Source organism: Protopterus annectens, chromosome 2.part0 (genome assembly GCF_019279795.1).
Source record: "Protopterus annectens isolate FY-2018-M chromosome 2.part0, PAN1.0, whole genome shotgun sequence".
Classification (NCBI taxonomy): domain Eukaryota; kingdom Metazoa; phylum Chordata; order Ceratodontiformes; family Protopteridae; genus Protopterus; species Protopterus annectens.
The window spans coordinates 1,276,468,845-1,276,490,109 of record NC_056728.1 but is presented as its reverse complement, the minus strand read 5'-3'; the positions used below and the strand labels follow the sequence as shown (position 1 = coordinate 1,276,490,109).

Sequence of the window (21,265 nt, the reverse complement as noted above, 5' to 3'; positions counted from 1 at the left end):
CACAGACTGCCTGGATTTGCTGTTTCTCTCATAGATCATGCTCCACAGTGAAAGTAATCGATGACTCTGGGCTTCAGTTGTCAACAAAAACAGGTTCAAGAGCTGCTGGGAAGAGTAGTGGTGTGTAAAAAGTTCACATAACAGATGGAAGGATATTTTTGCTGACATGAGTTGTTAGTTTTTATTTTGGGGTCACCGAGCTTGGAACTGAAGAAGCCAGCCTGTAAGTGGAAGTAATGTTTTTATTGTACAGCTGTAACATTGAAGAGTTTGAGCAACTGCTGTGTTTTTGCCTTATTACTTCAGATTTCCAAGATGAAGATTCAGGAGAAACAGAGCAGCCAAGACACATTGAAGAGCCAAAGAATCCAGGATACTAGCCTTCTGGATGAGAATTTATTTCCTGAAGTTCCTCGATTGGACTTGACAGGACTTACTGAAGATAACTTACGAGGTAAGACTATTGAAGTCTTTATGGAATTTGTCATCTTTCTTTTTCATCTCATTGCAAACTAAAGAAAAGTGCAAATGTAATGTAATGAGTTAATCAGAATAATGCAAATCGAAATTTCTTTGTGAATGCATTCCACCTATGTATCTGCAGGGAATGCTTACATGCATGAGTGCTTTAATAAAATAACAGTTAACAGGAGTAGTTAGGGGAAGTATTATGCAGTAGCAGTAGGCTTACTGATTTGCTATCTTACCTTAGCTGTCCACAGATGATGGTTACTTTACGTACCAGCAGCAAGTACCTTGTGTCACCTAAGAACAGTTGTTGTATGTGTTTTGCTTTCAGTTCAGTGATGCAACAGGTAGCATACTCACCTTTGGTGCAGAAGGCTGTGGGTTCTATTCCCACAACAGGTAAATAGAGTCCTGACACTGCAATGCAGCGTGAAGGGGATGCTGCACTCCTGTGTAAATTGCCCTTCGGGTGAAATGTTAAACTGAGGCCCATCTGCTTGAGTTGTTAGACTAAACGATCCCACATTACCTATCAAAAGGAGTAGAAGGAAGTTACCAAATGTCCTGGACAAATTTCCCCTAGTAGTATAAGAACCACCTCAGGTATCCTCTGAAAAGAGGCTAGTAGCCTAGTAGGACTAAACCAGTCAACAAAGGAAACATAAATTACATGAAATACATTTTGCATCTGTGTATAAATTTTTCTTAATGTGCTTATGACTTATCTCTGCTTGTTAGTGTCATCCTTCAATCCTGCTTGGGCTAGCTATTCTGTTTCACAAATCTGTGCCTCAAGCAGGGTTAACTACAGTATGTAAAGATATGTATGTGGTTGTCTGTCAGAACAGGGATCATGTTTGTAAGTTTGCCTTCAGATTAATTGTAAATATGCAGTGAAGAAACAGGATGAATGCACTGCATTTTTTCCCTACCCTAAGTTTCATGGAGACATCCATAGTCCCCATAGGCTGCAGTGTTAGACTCAGCTGGCTTCCAACACCCAAGGCTTATTCTGTATTTCCACTTCAACACCTGAGCCAATGTACATACAGGAGTGCCCCAGTAGCATTATACCAATTTTTAATACTGAAGTCCCAGCTTCAGTGACGTGTTTTACTTTCCTTGTTAGCGTACTTTTACTTGTTGTGAACACATATCAGCTCCAGCAATATAGACAGATAAATTTTAGTGTAACATGTTCTAATTATCATTGTCACGTAATGTAAACAAGGCCAGAAGTTCCTTTTGCAGATTGTGACTGGAGTGCATACTTCAGCTTGGATTTGCTACAAGTGTTCACTTTCTCACTCAAGAAGCAAGAATAGACCTTGCAGAGGGAGTGCTTTGTGTGTGTAAAATCTTTTTCTTCTGCCTCCAACAGGAAACTTTGGATGTCAGATAAGCCTAGATAAAGTGTACAAGGTTTATTACTCTGTTAAAAAGGAGTAGCCATCATTGCTGGTGTTATCATTGACGATGCCAACCCACTGAAATAGAATTGTGTTATGATATAAACAGTTTATTTTATCCTCTGTCTGCCATACTTCCTGCACTGCTTAATCACGCTATTATTTCTGCTTAGAAGCAGCTGTCATTGCCCTTCTTGCAGGAGTACGAGTCAAGTCCCAGAGCAGGTGAATGAATCTTGCAATTGTCTGCCCTCATATTTCTGGAGAGTTACTATGGGATTTCAAGAATGCTTCTAATTTCTCTGTTTTCGACAGTTTTTATGCAATTTCCTGATTGAATAGCTGAATACTACTTTAATTTGTAGTCATAAATTGGTTAACATATTGTCCTTTTACGATGCTTTGGTATCTGTTTTTCATATATTCAGGTTTAGGTGTATAACTCTAAGTTGCGGTTGTCATTTCTGTATCTCTACAGTTGTAGCAGCTGTATGCACTGGTCTGTGTACTGTACTGTGTTTATTTTTAACAAACTCGTTCTGTATTTGTGTGGATGTTGTCATAGCCTTTAGCTGAAACATGACTGAATGGAAGGAAGTTCATGTTGAGGCATGTCCCTCCAGTAAATGAATGAATGAATAAATAAGCGGATTTGTGCAGTCTTAGCTACGGTTATCGACGCTGTGTAAAACATGGAATGAATAAGATAAACCACCTCAGGCTTTTCTAATGTAAGCCTCATTGTTTATTGAATTAATGATCAAAGTATTTCAGTTATGCATGTGTAGTTCTAAACAAGCAGTAATGGTGCCCACAAATGTTGATGCCTCAAAGTTTTACTTATACTCTCTCCTTGCAGGTCGATATTTTCTTTTTTCTTTTTTTATTTTATTTATTTATTTTGCCTGATTAACTGCTCAGGCTTTTTCTTCTCGGTTAAGCAGGAATGAGGCACCTTAGGAGGCATGGGATCTGTAAAGTAACATTTTGGATGACTCCCTGATTTACTGATTGGTAGTCTATGGCCAGATTATATGCACTGAAATTAACTGCCAAAAAAGTTACACTTTGTCATCATATTTCTGTACTTATTTACATAGTCAAAACAGTGTAATAATATTTAACAAGCATGCCTGGCATAGTCCTGAGCCCAAGGAGGTGAAGAATCCAGACAAGTAAGTTTCAGTGTATAAAGTAAGCACGTCTCCACTTTTTTTCTTCCCATTCTTTGTTTTAACTGCATTGCAGTGGCTAGGACTTTTTATAAAATAATTTTTGGTAAAACACCAGTAATCCTAGTTTATCAAGGTTCCTAGACTACTGACGTGACTCTTGAGTTAACTTTGAAAATAAGACTTCACAGTTGGAAATGCTTGAAGGTTAACTGTGCTGATTTTGTAGAAGTCTGTGTCATTTATATCATAAAGTTAGGAACCTCTTAAAGGTTAACTGCATTGTTGTATTTACAGTAGTGTGTATCCTTTATGTAGTAACCTAGGAACCTCCTAAAGGTTAACTACATTTTTGTTTTTACAGTACTCAGTGTACTGTGTTTCATTTAATCTTTTATCTGTGTGAGACCCACCATGGTGACATGCAGCTTTTCATTGCTCTGAGTAAGTGACCTTCTTAGTGTTATTCAGTATGTATAAATTAGGTTCTTAACCAGTTAACTCTGAAGTAAACATCAACAATATTACTGATGTCCATAAGCTCAGTATAGCTGTCGCCAATTGAACTGATGCTGACACTTTACAGAGTTAATTAGATTTAATATACTTGGGAATATTAACACTGTCCTACATTAAAAAAAAACCCTTTAAAATGGAATTTAGAAAGCATGATTTTGAGGTTGGCTGTTCACTAGCTGACAGTAGGAAGCATTTGTTAACTAGTCTGAAAAATCTTGGCACAGGTATTACAATGTTTGTTCCAAATATAGCGTCATGCTTTGAGTCAGTACATTAAATCGAGTGTCTTATTATGAACAGCTCTTCCAGTGTCTTGACACAGTTGTGTAACACAGTGATAAGAACATATGTAGAGTACTGGGAAATATTTTGTTCATATAACTGTAGCAGTATCGTAAAGCCTGAGATAATTTGGTGGGTTTATTTAGAAAAATAACAGGTACAGTGACTAATATGTACTATGTTGTTTTACCTGTATTAGCTATAACTGCTGTGCTGTGAATTACAGTTGTTGATTTTTTTTTTTACATTGAACAAAATACAATACACTAAAACCTTTTTTTTTGCAGAGGAAGCAATCCCATATAATGGTGCAAACACTTGTATAAAAGAGCTCCATAGTTGCGTAACAGAGGCAGAAAGTGACCCCCCAGTGTAAACAGTGGGACTGCTGTGAACAATTGAAGCTGATTATTTTTCAAAAAGCTGTGATTTAAATGTAAGGTTAACTCACTCCTTAATACTGCACTTGAAAATGTGTGTGCGACAGCTTCCTCTGATACCAGACAGAGCAGGGTAAACTTGTACTCAGTAGCCTACAGATGGTTAAGAATGACCTGTGAATGAGAGAGGTAGATCGAGTAAGGATGCAGTATTCAGAACGTTGTTTGAGATTATGCTTACAAACCAGCAAAGCTTACCCAAGTCTTCTGGCCCTTGTTCTAGTGACATGTTGGAATAAGTTACTGATTAATATAGTACCGTCTGATATTTCAATGAGTACATGGTCAGGAGAAGGAGATTGTTTACTTTCCTTTACATTAAATCCACCTAATCAGTGGCAAGATTGGGCTGTGAGGAAGATTCTTCGTATCACTGTAACTTTTTGCTCTAGTGTCCGATGCTACTTCCCAGTCTATCACTGAGGCCCAAAAAACAGAAACGATTCATTCTTTGACGCTTACACTCCTCACTCCTCACTTCTCTCCAATGGAGGGAGCACCTACCCCAATCATCTACGTGAAGAGCAAAACCGAAAGAAAATGTCGCAAACTTGTTGTAGCACTTGTAGAAAGTAGATTGCTAAACATTAAACCACGTAAATAGCAATAAAGCCAGCAATTCAGTCCTGATTGCAGAAGCTGCATTGGAATTTATTTCTGTACCTGCATTCACAAATGCTGGAAGAGAAGTAAATGTGGGTGTTAAACTAGCAACTTATCAGCATCTACAAATCACTTCCACTTCCACCTTCGGCCTGGGCAACTGCACCCTTCAACCACAGCCTATCTATTCTTCAGAAGGGAAGTATAGGGAAGGATTGCTGGGAAATCTGGCTATTGATGGCAGGTGCTGTGAAATGTTCAATTGTAAAACCAAACCGAGATATAAAAGCGGTTTCTGATTAGCAGTGTATCTTCATAACCCACTCTGCTATTATTCATTGAAATGTTTTTTTTTTTGCAGTTGTGTAGCTTTCATAAAAGGCTTCAATGGTGGTAATTGTTTTGGCTCCCTTTTTTAAAGATGGAAAAATGCAGAGTAATATATTTTATAGATGCAAAAATGCAGACTAATATATTTGTAACTCACCATGCTTCTTTGATTTACTCTTCTTGCATACTTGGGGGGCATTGTGAATCCCCATAAATAATGTATCCATCCTAGAGCAGATCATTTTGTTAATTTCTTCTACATTAAATCCACTTAAGCAGTGACACGACTGTTGGGTGCTTCCAGCTGTGCAAAAGATTGCTTGGGTCCCTGTAAGTTTTTCAAAAAATATTTCTGCTAAATACTCTTTAGGCTGGAAAGACAAAGGACTGAAATTCTTTTCATTAAAATAACTGATCAAAATTATTGACTTGCCGTTGACATAGAGGGATAAAGTCCTGACTATAGCCCAGGTGACCAGAGTTCAATTAGCTTGAGCAAGGTAAGGAAGAGTGGTCATGCATGTGTTGGAGGGGAAGGAACATGAAGGCAGTCCTCCTTTGAGCTCTGGCAGAGGCCGGTGCTAAGAGGGATTATGCCTAGGCTGGGAGGGGCAGAGAGGGTGCCAGCATCTTATAGTTCTGGGGCTGAGCATTCATTCATGCCACTCCCCATTATCACCCAGCAAGACATACCAGATGTATCTATATTAGCACACTGGGAGAAGAAAGTTGGGGATAAGAAAAAAGCCCCAAGCTGCTCAGCATGATGCAAGCTGCTATAGTTGAGGAGGACAACAAAAGGAAATGAACAAACTGGTAAACGCAAAAAAAGGAATGTAGCACAGAGCACCAAAATAAAGTAAACGTACTTTATTCAAAACGTTTTCGCCACTGTTAAGAAGCAGTAGCTTCCTCAGACAATTCTGTCTGAGGAAGCTACTGCTTCTTAACAGTGGCGAAAACGTTTTGAATATAGTTGAGGAGGAGGAAAAGGCTGATAGTTTTGTGGCCAAGGACAAACCTCCAGTTCTTTTCACCCTAGTGTATGTGGGGGGATAAGCCAGACTGACGGATCATGATGCAATCTCACTGCCTCCTGCAGCATGCCTGCTAAAGGAGGAGCAACTGTAGGACTGAAAAAGAAGCAAAAAGGTGTTTTAGGTGTATGGTAATACCCCCACCAGCAGCAGCTAGTATCAGTGCTCCAGCACCCCTAACTTAAAATAAGTAACTCCAAAACACTGAAGACTGGAGCAGTGAAATCACCCGACGTTAATACACGTAGAGTGGTTCTGATAAAATGGGTTGCACAGTACTTTATGCTAACACTTGTGGATGTGAGATGGTCATCAACCATAGTTGGTACTTATGTACTGTTACTCTGAAGATCAAAATGATTCAAAATCAGATGCCCAAGTACCTTTATGTTTTTCTAGAAAAGTAGGTATTGATGAACTGCAGTTTTAAAGTAGAGTTCATATTGGAGTTAGCAGTTCGTGCCTAAGGAAGCCAGAGATAGACATAGTTTTGTAAAGATCTAGATCTGATCCCACTGAAAGAGAAGTGTTTTTGTCTCTTTCATTAAATGTTTTGCTTTATCTGAAGAGATAAAGATGTCAGAAAAAGTATGACATATCAGAAACTCAAGAGAAGATAGTAGGGGAAAGATTGAGGAACACTTTTCAATATCAGCCAGGATGCCATAAGGATACTGGAGACTGCAAAGATAATGGAAAATACTGTACTAAAAGGATTAGTAAGATAAAGGAAGCATTTGTGTATTCATTAGTGAGATGAGAGGATTTAATTATAGGTTCTGATTCAGATCCGTGGTCAAACAAAAACAGAGTGCATTCTTTGCATGATTGAAAGTTAAAAGGTGGAAGGGAGAGAAAGAAAGTGGTAGGTGTGTGTACATGCACACGCTTTGGGTGATTGAGCACATGAGGTTGTGGAGGTGCAGGTCTAGGGAATACTGAAACAGACAGATGCATATGATCTCAGAGGTGAATGGATTATATGCTGTGGGGTTTAGTACAGGAAATAACTGTACTACCACATTCACTTCTGGTTACACTTTAATACGTCATGGAAGGACAAAACATTTGTATATGTTAGTGGAATCCAAGGATGGCTCAGTGTAATCACTTAATAATAACAACAACATTAATAATTAGAAGTAGTAGAAATAAATGTACCTATTCATCTGTATGCTTTCATTTATCTTCAACAAAACATTTCAAAGTAGTCCAAGGGTGATGAAAAGTCTTACTAAAAAGTAAAAGTATACATATTAGCATTAAGCAGATATTTTGTATGTTTGTTGAATAAAAATATGATACACATTTCATAAACATCGGTTCCCACCATTTCAAAATTTAACACCGACTTTCCCAACAAGCTTTAGTGTACATACAGCCCAGAAAAATGTGTCTGAACAGTTTAATAAACTGAGTGAAAATGTGCTCCAAAGTTATGTATGAACCTTTTAACTTGCCATGTGCTGTACTTTCATGTTAATGAACCAGAAAATGTGTCATGTTAACCAGATGTCATTGTCTTTATTTATATTAACTGTCCATGCCTTTTAGGGCCCATCAGATCTGAGATTTAAAAGTGCAGCCTGTGCCTTTTTAATGCAGTCTTGAACTGCCCAGGCAGTAATATAGAGCACACATTTTCAAGTGTCATTAAATCTATTTTTACTGAAACGTTCTTTCATCTTCAACATGTAAAATAGGAAGTGTCTAGGGAAAAGGCATACTACATGTCTCCAAAGTACACTCCTCCTCTCTACAGTTGCTAAAAGCTGATGTTTCTCTATGTGGATATCTTTTAACACAGTCGGCTTAAAAGCTGGAGAATTGGCCACCATATTCTGACTAGGTGTTCTCTATGCTGACATCATCTTCTAGTCAGTCTCTCTCTCTGTAGAAACCAGAACTCACATTAGACCTTCATTAACCATGCCTTCCTTGAATTCACTCAAATGTGATGCTGGATGACAACACTTACTTTCATATGGCCTGTCATCATAGTAGTGTCTATAAATAAAGTTGTTGTGACATATTCTTTATTTTGATAAACATCTTCTGCCTCCTGCCCCATTTAATAGCAGCAGTAACATTCTTCCCCATGTAATTTGCCTTTTTTGCAAAAGCTGATTCTCTGGTTCATCCTTCTGAATCAGAGTCCGTACTTCCCAAAACAGCTGTTCTAACCCACTCAGAAGTAATGATTCCGAGAAGCCCCTGATGCACTCATGCACTTAAGTGCACTTTTCTTTGTGTTCTTGCAGAAAGCAGATAAGTGGGAATTTGTCATTTGCTGAATAATGTTATTGACCTCCTAACCCATCGGTTTCTGTGCAGGTGATAAAGTTGTAAAGTTTTAACTTGGGCACTGGATTTAAAAGTTAAACAGCCACCTTTCCTGAATTCAGAATGATTCTTCCGTAGTGACTAATCACGCTTTCTGTTGCTGGCATGTCAGGTACTAATTGTATAGGGTAAAGCCAGACATATTTCATGGCATGCAGTTTTTAAAAATAGTTCGTGTGTTGTGTTCAGTGAGACATGCAAGAATTTTAATTTTTAAAAGCATTGGTGTATTTATTATTGCTTTACAGATTGTGTTAAATGGCTTTTTCCCAAGAATGCCTGGTTGGCTTTTTTTTTTTTTTTTTTTTAAGTATTGAATAGATATACCTTCAAGCAACATGCCCCTGCTTGTTATTGGGAGACTGAATTTGGGCGTTGATGTACAGTTTGAAAATTCTTGGCTACAACTTTTTTCACTTTTATGGACATATGATTAGAGATAAAACAGCTCTATCTTGACTTTAAAGTGATTTTCTGCTGTTTAGATATATATTGTGGCATTTGGTGAGTCAAGTGCCATGATGCATTTTTATACTTGTCATAAACTTGTTATTAGACCATGGCCCAGATAAATTTAATATGTACTACTGTGATATCACCTGGGGGTGACGTGTGCTGCATCCATAGACTTTAATGGGGCACCTTCTTCTCACACTAATACCACTAAGATTAGAGCTGACTGTTTTTACTCCGTGACATCAGTGTATGGAAGTCATGGTTTTGAAAAGTACTTTCTTTTTTAAATGCAACAAGAAAATGCTCCCTGTGAGTAAAGGTACTGTTTAGCAGTTTTTGCACCGCATGCTATGGTGCAAAGTTAAGACTACAAAATGGTGGGAAATCACTTTAATGAACCAAAGTCATCCCCTCACATCCAGCACTGGTTAAAGCAAAAGTTCTTTCCTTGTAGCATGTTATCCCATCCAAAATTGCACTTATAGAAGATATAACTACTGCATCTTTCCTTTAATCACATGGATATTTTTTTTAAATGATATCAGTGTTAAAAGGATACCTGAGACAAGAACAGAATACTGTATGCCTCAATTAGATTTCAGCCTTCTACTTCCACTGTTGGCTTTTTCATGTGTTCTTTATGGTTACAAATGCATGATTTGCTCTCCTCTTTTAAGGGTGTGTAACAAAAGCTTGTTAAGGATACTTGAGCACATTTTAGATCAGATCTTCCACTTGGAATTATCGGAGGACATTACTGGCTGGCAAAGACAAGCGGCAGAAGGTAAAACAGCTTTTAATAGCTGTTAGATTTTTTTTTTGCTCTGTTACACTTATAAACAAAAATTGTGGCAGAGTGAAGACTGTTAACAGTTTTTAAGGCCTTTACGTCTACTGAGGGGTACTCGCATTTCTCCATGTCTAAGTGATTTATCAGTTTTCAGATACTTTGAAAGCAAGTAAAACTTCATGGTTGTATATTTTTCTTTCTCTTTTATAACAAGTAGTACATGGAGCAGATAACACTCTATGCACAGTAAGGAATAAAGAATCCGGTATCTGATCACTACCAACTTTCTGTTATCAACATGGATGCCAAGATTCACCTCTTGAGCTTCGCTTTCAAGGTGAATTTCTCAGCATCGATGTTGTGAACACACAAAAAGCTGATTTTGATCAGAAGTCCACCCTTCAGATGAGATGTCAAGCCAAGGTCACTTCTGTTTGGTTGCTGGTAGCTCAGGTGGATGTAAAAGATCCCACCGCAACTATTGAAAAGAGCTGGCAAGGTTCTCTGATGCCACAGCCAAATTTTCTCTGGTAGTATAGATACCATCTCCCTTGAAGAGAGAGGCCACCAACCTGGTGGGACTAACCCAGTCAGCAAAGAATAAATAAAATAATCATCTGTACTGTCCGTGTGCTAATCCAGAATGGTTTCCTAACTTGTAACATCACTCTTTCTGTACTTGTATTTATTTTTAATTGTCAACCTTGGGATCTTTTTTGACATTTTTGAGAGCAGTTGCAGTAAATGTAAATGATGACATGAGGTTTTTTTTTTTTTTTTTTCGTCTTTAATTTTTATGCAGCTTGAGATTGCAAAACTAGTGATTTTTTTTTTTTCATTTACTGCACAAATCATTGAAGGCTTGTTTGTGTGTGCGGCTCCCTTTTTTGCATCAGGTTGTACTTTTATTTCAGTGACTATTTTTCATTGTGTTTATTTTTTTTCTAAACTTCATTTCTTTACATGAAAAGGTTTGACTTGTCAGAGCCCATATACAAATGTTATTGCTGTAAACACATAGCCCTTAAATTTTTTTATTCAGCGTGTTTATCCTGTTTGCTGCCTGAACAGAATTTTGGGCAGACAAGACAGCAAAATCTGAAGTCATGTGATGCTGTCTTAATTTCTCCTGAAAAAGCTGAAGTCTTTATAGAAGAAGTCAAGGGAAAAAATTAAGAGTTCAGTGGGAGAAGTTAGAGAAAGTCAAGAAACTTAAGAAGGCAAAATTAATTGAGAGAAAAGACTTCATACCCATCACTTGTCTGACTGACTTCCCCTTCAACTCCTTCATCTTTGGAGACTGGTGCATTGATTTTGCCAGCCCTCGCCAAAAAGAAAAAACAAAAACCAAAGCTATCCCCAAACGAATAGGCAGACCAACTCAATAAAACTCCACCCAGACTTGAAGAAACAAAGACCAACTGGAGGAATAGTGTTAAAAATCTTTATTTTTTGCTTTCATCTATAAAAGACTTCATCAGAACAAAATATACATCCACAAATAAAAATGTAAAAACAACAGTGGCTTTTTTTTTAATCAACACACTAGTCATAGGTGACTCTATAGTCAGGCACACTGATGTCCCACTCACCAGGCTAAACAAGGAGAAGGTTACTGTCAGCTGCTTGTCGGGTGCCAGGATCCACCACATAAACCCACGCACTCAGGTCACTCCACAACAAGTACAAATATGACTCTGTCATTGTCCATGTTGGTGTGAATGACCTGAGACGTACCTTCCTGGACTACATGAAAAGAGACATGGAGGAGCTCTCTGATCTTGTTGCCCAGGCAGGTATGACCCTAGCCCTGAGTAGCATTCTGCCATCGCCCAGAATGATACCGCAGTACACTGACAAAATAATTGACTTCAACAGCTGGCTAAGCTTCTGGTGTCATTCTAAGGGGATCCAGTATAACTCTGGGAAAAACTGCAATCCAAATTGTAGCTTGCTACAGATCCCCCACCATGCCCCAGGATTCCCACTCCTCTTTTCTTGATGTACTGGAAAATGTTAGGGTTCAACCAAGCACCCTAATAATGGGCGACTTCAACTACCCCACCATTAGCTGGGAAAACTACTCATGTACCAACTCCTTAGCTCAACGCTTTGTGGAATTCATAAACTCCAATGCCCTGGATCAACTTATCCACACCCCCAGCAGGGGCAACAATATCCTAGACTTAGTCATTGCCAACATGAGTGACCAGTGTTCCACACCTGAAGTCAACTCCTTATTGGTCCGATCCAACCATAAGCTAATCACCCTTGATATCCATATCCCACCCCCACCCCCCATTAAGGAAACCACAGTAAAAAGAAATTCTCCAAAGCCAAATTCATGCTTAAGACAGAAGTGGTGAACTTCATGACACCCATGCAGATGGACAATAAAGTTACAACTGCTGAATCCTACACAAATGCACTCTATAAGCACTTACACGAGTGCATGGATCATGCTATCCCAAACAGAACCAAGACACTATCCTCCAAAAAAAGGAAGCCAATCTGGTGGTCCTCTGCCATAAACAAACTGTACAACAGAAGGAAGAAACTGTTGCAAAAGAGAGTAAAATCCCATGAGTGGAGGAGCTCCCTGGTCAGCCTCAGTAAGAAGCTGAGATCCCTTATAAGATCCTCCAAAGCTAGCTATGAAAACCACCACAAATTCTAAGGACACCCACAAAGCATTCTATAGCTATGTCAAGAATCTCGATGGCAACACCCAGATCTGCTCTGAGTTACAGCACAAAGGCACGAAAATTACAGAACCAACTGATATTGCCAACATCCTGGCAGATAGGTTCAGTGCTAACTTAACCCCCCCCCCACCCCCTAAATGGCCCATATCTATACAGGAAGAATGCAGAGTCCCTGTAATCACAACTACGCAGGTAAAAGCTGCACTCTCTAAAGCAAAAAACACAGCATCCATGGGACCGGACAACATCCCAGGCTGCATTTTACATGAACTTCAGAACGAACTGGCTCCCCACTTAAGCACCATGTTCAGTAATAGCCTCGCATCAGGCTTTGTGCCCACTGAATGGCGCACAGCAACAGTTATCCCACTCCACAAAGGGGGAGCCACCACTGATCCCGGGAACTATAGACCTATTAGCCTGACTTATGCCTGGTCTGCAAGGCAATGGAACGTATCATCATGGAACTCATAAACAAAGATATTGGTAACCTCCAAACTCTGGATCCCACCCAGTTCGGATTTGTGAAAGGCAGGTCATGCCTCCTGAACCTGATCGACTTCTTTGAGGCAGTCACTAAAGCCATAGATGAGGGTAAGGTGGTTCACACAGCCTATCTTGACCTCACCAAGGCTTTCGACACCATCCCCCATTCTGGAATTATAGCTAAACTCACTAAACTAGGTATAAATCCGTATGTCACAAGATGGTTTGCCAACTGGCTCACTGACAGAACCACACTGTAAAAGTTGCATACTCCAAATATGACCTCAAAGCAGTGACGAGTGGAGTACCACAGGGTTCCGTCCTGGGACCTCTCCTGTTTGGTATCTATTTCTCTGAAGTACAGGCTAACACAGAAGGCCTCTGGCTAATGAAGTTTGCAGATGACTGCAAACTAGGAGCCATAGTCAAGTCCCCAAATGATGTGGACATCCTACAGAAGGGCCTCGCTGAGACAGATGCCTGGTGTCAGAGCCATGGCCTCAAGCTCAATGCCAAAAATTGCAGTGACATCCCCTTTGGTAAAAACTCTGTACCCATGAACTACCACATAGGCAGCAATCTACTTAACACCAAATGCGTGATAAGAGACCTTGGGACCCAGGTGGACAGTAGTCTCTCCTTTGATGGTGACATCGCCACAGTAGTCAGGAAGTCCTTCTATGTGGCACACCTCATCATAAAAGGGTTCTCATCCAGGAAAAAAGAGGTCATTGTTCCCCTCTACTCGACACTCATTAGACCCATTATAGAGTATAACGCCCCTTTTGGAATGTACCTCACAAGACATCTGCAACAGCTGGAAAGGCCACAGAAGTACAAAGAGGATTACTGGCCTCAAACAAATGCCCTACACTGACTGCCTCAAAAAACTCCACCTTTACTCCGTAGCATATCGCCTACTCCGAGGTGATCTCTGCCAAGCATATAAAGCTATGTCAAACCCAGAGCTGTTGGACATGCTACACCTAAAGAAATCCCAATCCCTCCGAGCTAGATGCTCTAAGGACCTAAACCTTGTCACCACAGTAAACAGGCCATGCTGGAGGGATAGATTACTGTCCCAGAGACTTCCCATACTCTGGAACAGGCTACCCATCTATGTCAAGCAAAGTTCTTCATTAGCACTCTTCAAGAAAAATGTTGATGAGTGGATGGGAAATATGAAATACACTCCGGGGATCACTTCTGTGTTTCTTCTCGACAGTGGCACAGGAAAATAACTTTCTTGGGTGGCGTAAGCCAGGGAACATAGTTGGCTAGGCTTACGTAGGCCCTTGGGCCGATAGGTTCATAGGTAGGTATTAGGCTATCAGTATATTAAAAATTAGTTTATCTGTCCTTACCTAATTTATTAACTTTCACCCTTTTATTTTTCTAAAAAACATTTTAGATTAATGGTCTCATTAATTCTAGGTAGCTTGTCTGCCCTTAATTTTAACTGCCAAAGTATCTCCCTTTTCTCAACTATATCCCTATAGTTTCCCCGTCTGAGATCCTTTGGCACTTGTTCAAGAATAGAAAAAAGAAAGTTTTTGCAAACTAAACTATGTCTATATAAAGCATTATTCTGGTCCTTTACCTTAGTATAATGTAAATGTTCTTTAACACATTTTTCCAAACTTCCTGTAAAAACAGTCACAATAAGAAAGTACAGTGGTATAAACAATGCCTACAGTTTTACAGCTGAAAACACCAGAAATAACTATTGTTTTCTCTGTTTCAAATTAACAAATGGACATTCTAAAATATACCTACACACTGAACAAGTACCACATTTATACATTCCTTGGTTCCTATTTGAAAATTTCCTCAGTGGTGTAACCTTGTAAGAATCGTTTTGCAAAAATCTTTTTAAATTGTGACTTTTTCTATAAGTAAACCTAGGTATACACTACCTCAAACTCTAACCAAATCTACCCTGTAATATGTTCCAGTTTCTCTTGATGATGGAAGAGATGCTGAAACTGTCAATGTTCATATCTAAACAACAAGCTATACTGTGATCTGCAAACTCATCTTCTCGCTTCTTTTTAGTATTGGAACCAAATTTTGATATGGGTTGAAAATCAGTAGTCCTCCTATTACGAACCTCATCTGCTATAGTACTTAACACCTCCTTATTGTAACCCCTTTGTACAAATTAAGTAGTAATAAATTTAACTTCCCCCTCAAAAACAGCATCATTTATCATCCTTGAAGCTCTTATAAACTGGCCTCTAGGGATATTATTCTTAATAAAACTAGGATGATTACTTAAATAATGTAAATGACTATTAACAAATGTACTTTTCCTAAAAACTTGACTGTTATTAATGCATCTAACTTAAACCCTCTGGTTGCCTACAATGAATTACAAAAAAATTGGACTTAACATTAATCATGTCTAATAAGTTGATAGCACTGTTACTATTACCTTTAATCACAAAAAACAAATCATCAACAAACCATGTGTAAAATGCTATTTTATATGAAGGTAAAATGGGTGTCCATGTCAGATGTTCCCACCAACCAAGTTAGCAAAAGCTGGGACTGCTGCTGACTCCATTGCTGCCCCCTTAACTTGTTTGTAAACATTTTTGTTGAACAAAAAATAATTATTATATTTAAGTACTGTCTCACATATTCAATCCCCAGATCATGTGGGATACTTGTAAATAGACAACAAATGTCAACTGTAAAAATACAATTTTTTTCACTGTCAAATATGTTATCCATATTAAACCTTCTAAACTTGTCCAAAAAATCCCAAGAATCCTTAATATAGGATTTAATTTTTGAACTACTGGGTTCAACAAATAATCTAAAAACAATGAAATACCTTCAGCTGCATAATTAGGAGCAGAGACTATGGGTCAAAATGGTGGGTTGGTACAATCTCTGTGTATTTTAGGTATTCCAATACGCTACCCAAAACTGTGTTTTCCACTAACATAAAGTCATAAATATCTGCTCTAATGGAACCCTCTATCAAAAGTTCATACAAACTGGAGTACAAGTTGTGATTACAATTTCTGTGACATTATTGTAACCTTATATATTTTTTATCCTGGAAAGGTTGAACAGGATTTTGTATGGGTAGGGAGTTGTCTGTGGATGAAATGATTGGTCCATCTTGTAGTTCTGTCTTTGTAGGTCTGAAGTGTATTTAGGTGAAGCAAGCTGTGACTGCTTTTTATTGTGAAGCAAAAATACAATTTTTCTTTATTACATTCAGATGTCTGAGGTGTATACAGTCAACAAGGCAGCTACAACTGCTTAAAGTATGAACATCCCCCTACTGTTTAATGTTTTGCAGTCATTAATCTGAGTCGTGTGTGTGTGTGTGTGTGTGTTTGTGTGCGCGCGCCCGCGCTGATGTGCCTGCGTGCAAGCACATGAGTGAAGCAATTTGGATTTTTTTTTACTCTGGATATGGTATGAGTAAAATTGTGTTGGGAGATACTTAGAGCTATCAACTGTCCCTGCAGACTTTCACTGTTTTTTCTTCATTTATTAATCTGTTTCATGTAACATTTGTGGTTTTCCGATAAATTAAGAATTGCAATCACTAAATATTGACAGGCATATCCTTCATCTCTGTTCACAATAAGTGGTTATCTTAGGAGGTCTGTGCAGGGTTAAAAGTGAAAACAGTCAGTCATTGGCACCATAGTGCAGTGAGTAGTAGTGCCATGTCACAGTGATTCGTTGTCTGGCTGCGGCTCATGCTGTATGGAGTCTGAGTATCATTCTTATCCCTGTGTATTTTTTCCGGGTACTGTGGTTTCTGCCAACAACGCAAAAAATGCTGTGGGTGAATTAGTGTTCTTCCCTTTTGTGGACAGGGGTGAAAATGCATGCTGTTTATATTTATGACAACAACGATGTAAAATAGAGTGTAGCCATTTGTTGTTTCACTTTCATCCCAATCTACTACCAGAGGGCTGCATAGAAGATGACTGTCTTTTGGGTGGAATAAGGAGGTGGGCACTGTTTCAACATTTGATTTCTGTATCATATGCATTTGTTTGTTGGTTATATATATGATAGCATTGCAGTGGTACACTCTCTTTGTCAACTTTGAACATTTAAGCCTTGAATACAACTTCTTTACTTAGTCTATGCTTTTATACATGCCATCATTGGACCAGAAGGTTGAAAAACATCTCCAAAATGCACATCAGAGTATCTAGAGTCCCTTGGCTTCTGGGCCCTAGTGACCCGTCACGCCCTAGGCTCAATGTAGTTGTTTCACTGCAGTCGTGGCCAGTTACAGTATGTTGGCAGGATGGAGCAAAAAGTTTGAGTAAGAGCAAGGTATAGAAACACAGGGAATAAGTCATCTTGAAGGTGTGGGCGGTCGTGAAGGAAGGGGGAGTTCACCTTTGGCTAAACTTAATACCCAATGTTATGGATTATGTTTATGCCTTTAATGTCAGTAAGAAATGTACCTGCTTTCCACAATTCAGTGTTCACAGTTAAAATATGTGCATTTCTAAGAGGTGGGACTATCTAGTATTGAATGACTACTGACGTCTGTGGTTAGTCAGCAGTACCTCTCCTATTCATATCTGTCCTGCACCTACCACTAGGGTTTCGTAAATGTATGACATTGGAAATGAAACGTATTCCTACTGCTGACTTCCAAAGAACTGTGATGTCTGGGAGACTAGTTTTTCCACATTCCTTCCTTATAATCAAGTTTGGAATTTTAAATTAATGTTTTTGTCCGTTTCAGATCCTGTTCCAGCTATGCCCTCATGGCAGAGAAGCAACACAGATTCAGATGAAGCTTGCCTGTCTCCACAGCCTGGTCGCCTGATTCGCCAGCTACTTGAGGAAGACAGTGATCCAATGTTGTCTCCTAGATTCTATGGCTATGGTCACAGCCAACAGTACTTAGATGATACAGAAGTGCCTCCCTCTCCTCCAAATTCACACTCCTTCATGAGGTGAGCATTTATTTGTTAGGTAGCATTTACAAAGAAAGTACATGACAAGTGTGTTACTGAACACTGAACAGAAGACAGAGAATTAGTTTAGTACACTCATTTCCCTACTAAGTAAATGAGCTAGAGATCATTTATGCTACTCTTAACTAAAATTATTTGTGCAAAATGTATGCATTCCAAAATTTCTCTGCTGTGTCAGTTCCACATCCTCCTGTAGAAGGTTGCATCATGTCCCAACCCTGTGTGCAAAATGTACTTTTTAGTGTACTGCTGAACCATTCTTTGTGGTTGCAAGCCAGGATTTGTGAACATCGTACACAATTGCTTGGGGCTGGTATGCAGAATATACCACATACCAGAGCCCTGTGTAGTTCACAAAGTTTCCCAGTACCCCTTGCAATGCTTTTCATACTGTACCTGAAAGATTCAACTTATGAGTTAGGTATGCAAATGAAGTCCCCCACCATTATCAGTAACTGACAGAGGTGTGACGCAAGGAGTGCCTTGTAAAGCAGAGGTTGGCAGTTAGGTGAGAACAAGTGTAGGCTATCATCAGTAAAATAGTAAACTACATCCCTGGTGACCATGGCAGGCTATTGCTGAGCAGCAACACTGGGGAAACTTGTACAGCACACCTCTTTCAAATCTAAACTATGATAGCATTGCAGTGGTACCCAATTTGGATGTTGTAACATGCATAGCAACATGGGCCAACTACAAGACTCTGTTGTCCACCCGTATGCAGTGATGAATACTTGACATATGGCGCCTCATGGCAGCAGAGCAGGTAGTTGACATGGTTCCCCACTCGTCCACCTCTGTGGCATGAACAGAGAATGGAAGTTTAAGCAATCCAGCCACTCCCTTCTGTACTGACCACAGTATACATTTAGCCATTGACATCTGTAGTCATAGTGCAAGTGGGCATTCATCTGGGGTGTAGACTGACAGCCGAAACAGCAAATGCTACTGTTTCTGGAGATACATTTGACATGTGACTCTTTAAGTGGTTATACATAGTATTTGTACTGGCACAGCAAACCCAAATATTGGTAAAATGTTTTCCATTCTTCTACCTGTATTGCAGCTATGAAATTGTGGTGTTGTGAAGCATATTAACTTTTGTGCTTGTATTGATAACTGCAGTTGCACTTGTGGCTATGCATAATCATCTGGTAAGGATACCTGCTGTGTGTGTGTGTGTGTGTGTGTGTGTGTGTGTGTGTGTGTGTGTGTGTGTGTGTGTGTGTGTGTGTTGTGTTTTTTTTTTTTTCTATGTAACTGCTTTATTCTGTCGTACTACTACTACTAACTTATTTGTTTATTGACATTTGATACCGAGAAAGTCTGACTGGGTAGAAGCCCATTTTCAGCAGTGGCCGAGGGAGAAAAGCTCCAAATTATTACAAAACACTTTAAGAAAAATAATTTTACAATCTTCAAAAATCAAACAAAAACATCAGCAGTTTAAGTAATTATAACAAATTAGACATAATATAAAAATTTTGGTTAAGAATCAATAAAAGGTACATGACAAACATTTAATATTTAGAGAAGTTTTAGACAGTTTGTAGAGAAATTAAAGAAGTTAATCTAATACAACTAGGAACTGCAGTATGTAGTGAGGGAAAAACAGGCTTATGGTATATTTAGAAAGAAAGTCAGGGAAGAGATTTAGATAGCAGTAAGGAAGTAAGTGAAGAAGGGAGTGTAAGGGGAGGTATGAGGAATGAAAAGGTATTTGTTTACATTTACGGATATAGTTTGTCCTGGTTTTGAGCAACAGATTTTAGCTAGGAACTCTTTCACAATGGTTTTGAAAGATGAAAGGGAGGGTATAGACCTGATGGATACAGGTAAAGCATCACAGATCTTAGCAACTATGTATGACTACCTACAATGCCCAGCAGATTTGTTAGGTTTATAGACAGGAGTTTTTGGTCACTGGATCTCAGTGACCAACTGGGAACATAGTTGTTTAGAAAGTTTTTAGTGCTGGACAAACAGATGGATGCTGGATAATTTTATAGGTGGTAAGAAAGTTGTTTGTATATGTTAGTTGATGTGGCAGTTCTAACCAGTTAAGGTTTTTCAGTGCTATACGGTGATGCATTATGAAAGGGATATGTGCTGCAAATTTAGTGACTTGTTCAAGTTTTAATTTTTGTGAAGCCTGGAGGTTAGTAAAGTTGGGAGTGCCATAAAGAAGAGTGGGGAGGAGATTAGTAGTGGCAAGTGTAGTTTTAGTCGCATCAGTGAGAAATCCCTAGTCTTTGAGTTTGTCTTATGCAGATGTTCTTCATCTCACATTGCTGCAGTCCTTACATATGGGTAGTCCGCTGTCCTCGGTCGGCCCGAATACCAAAGTATTAGGCTGACGTCGGTCATGGGCGCTCAGATCTGACATCAGAGCGTCAGGGTATTAAAGTGCATGACCGACGTCATATCCTCAGTCTTTTTTGCCGCATGGTCCGATGCAGAAGCAGCGTTTGCAAGTGCCGTTCGGCGTTCTGAAATTTTCGTATTCTGAGTTTCAGACCGAAACCAAGTTGGGCTAAGTACCCCGTTGGGGAATATTTTTGTTTTTTCTTGCCTCAGTTAATTCCGGATGTCAGAAAAAGTGAATAATTGTATTTCTTGTGGGAAACAGATACCGCATAGGGATTACCACTCTCCTTGTATTCCTTGTTTGGGACCTGAGCACGACGTAGTCGGGTGTCGCTTTTGTGCTAGGTTTAATAAGCGCACCATTAAACGTAGGTTAGATTGCGCTAGGCTTGTCTTTGGTAAGCGGTGTAATTATAATATGCCGTCGGATCCTCCGACGCCCACTACCGCGAAGAAGCGCAAAGACAAATCTTTAAAGTCCAGGCAGGATGAGTCGTCCGTTCTGGACGCCGGTTCTTTAGAAACTACGGTGGAATCTGTGGATCCAGCCGAGGTTTCAGTTGAGTCTCAGGGGGAGGCTTTAATTTTGCAAGATATGGCCTCTCAGGAGTCAGGTCAGGCTGAGGGGGCCTCTCAGGTTGCTGTTCTCCCTTCCTTGCCTAAGGTGGTTAGGCCTTCTCCTTCTGTCTCTAAGGCTCCTTCCAAAGGCAGGCCTGGTTTGCCTTCCACGGGTGTCAGTCCTAGTTCTGCAGGTTCTGTGCCTAAAAACACATGCTTAAAATGGCAGAAGATTTAATTTCTTTAATCAGAGGTTCTATGCCCCCTCCTGATAAGAGGCCTAGGGTGGAGCCAGAGGTGGAAAGTTTGGAGCAGGCTTCAGATTAC

General features: G+C 39.4%; 1 protein-coding gene across 3 annotated transcripts in view; it reads left to right on the top strand.

Moving 5' to 3' along the window:
* Positions 1-21,265, top strand: part of FAM13A (family with sequence similarity 13 member A) — a 2,572,531-nt gene that overhangs the window by 2,360,875 nt on the left and 190,391 nt on the right. For all 3 annotated transcript variants that reach the window (XM_044061451.1, XM_044061452.1, XM_044061450.1), the window contains 2 exons: positions 307-454; positions 17,779-17,992. In XM_044061451.1, coding sequence (XP_043917386.1) covers positions 307-454; positions 17,779-17,992 — 362 coding nt within the window. The remainder of the gene's footprint in view (positions 1-306; positions 455-17,778; positions 17,993-21,265) is intronic.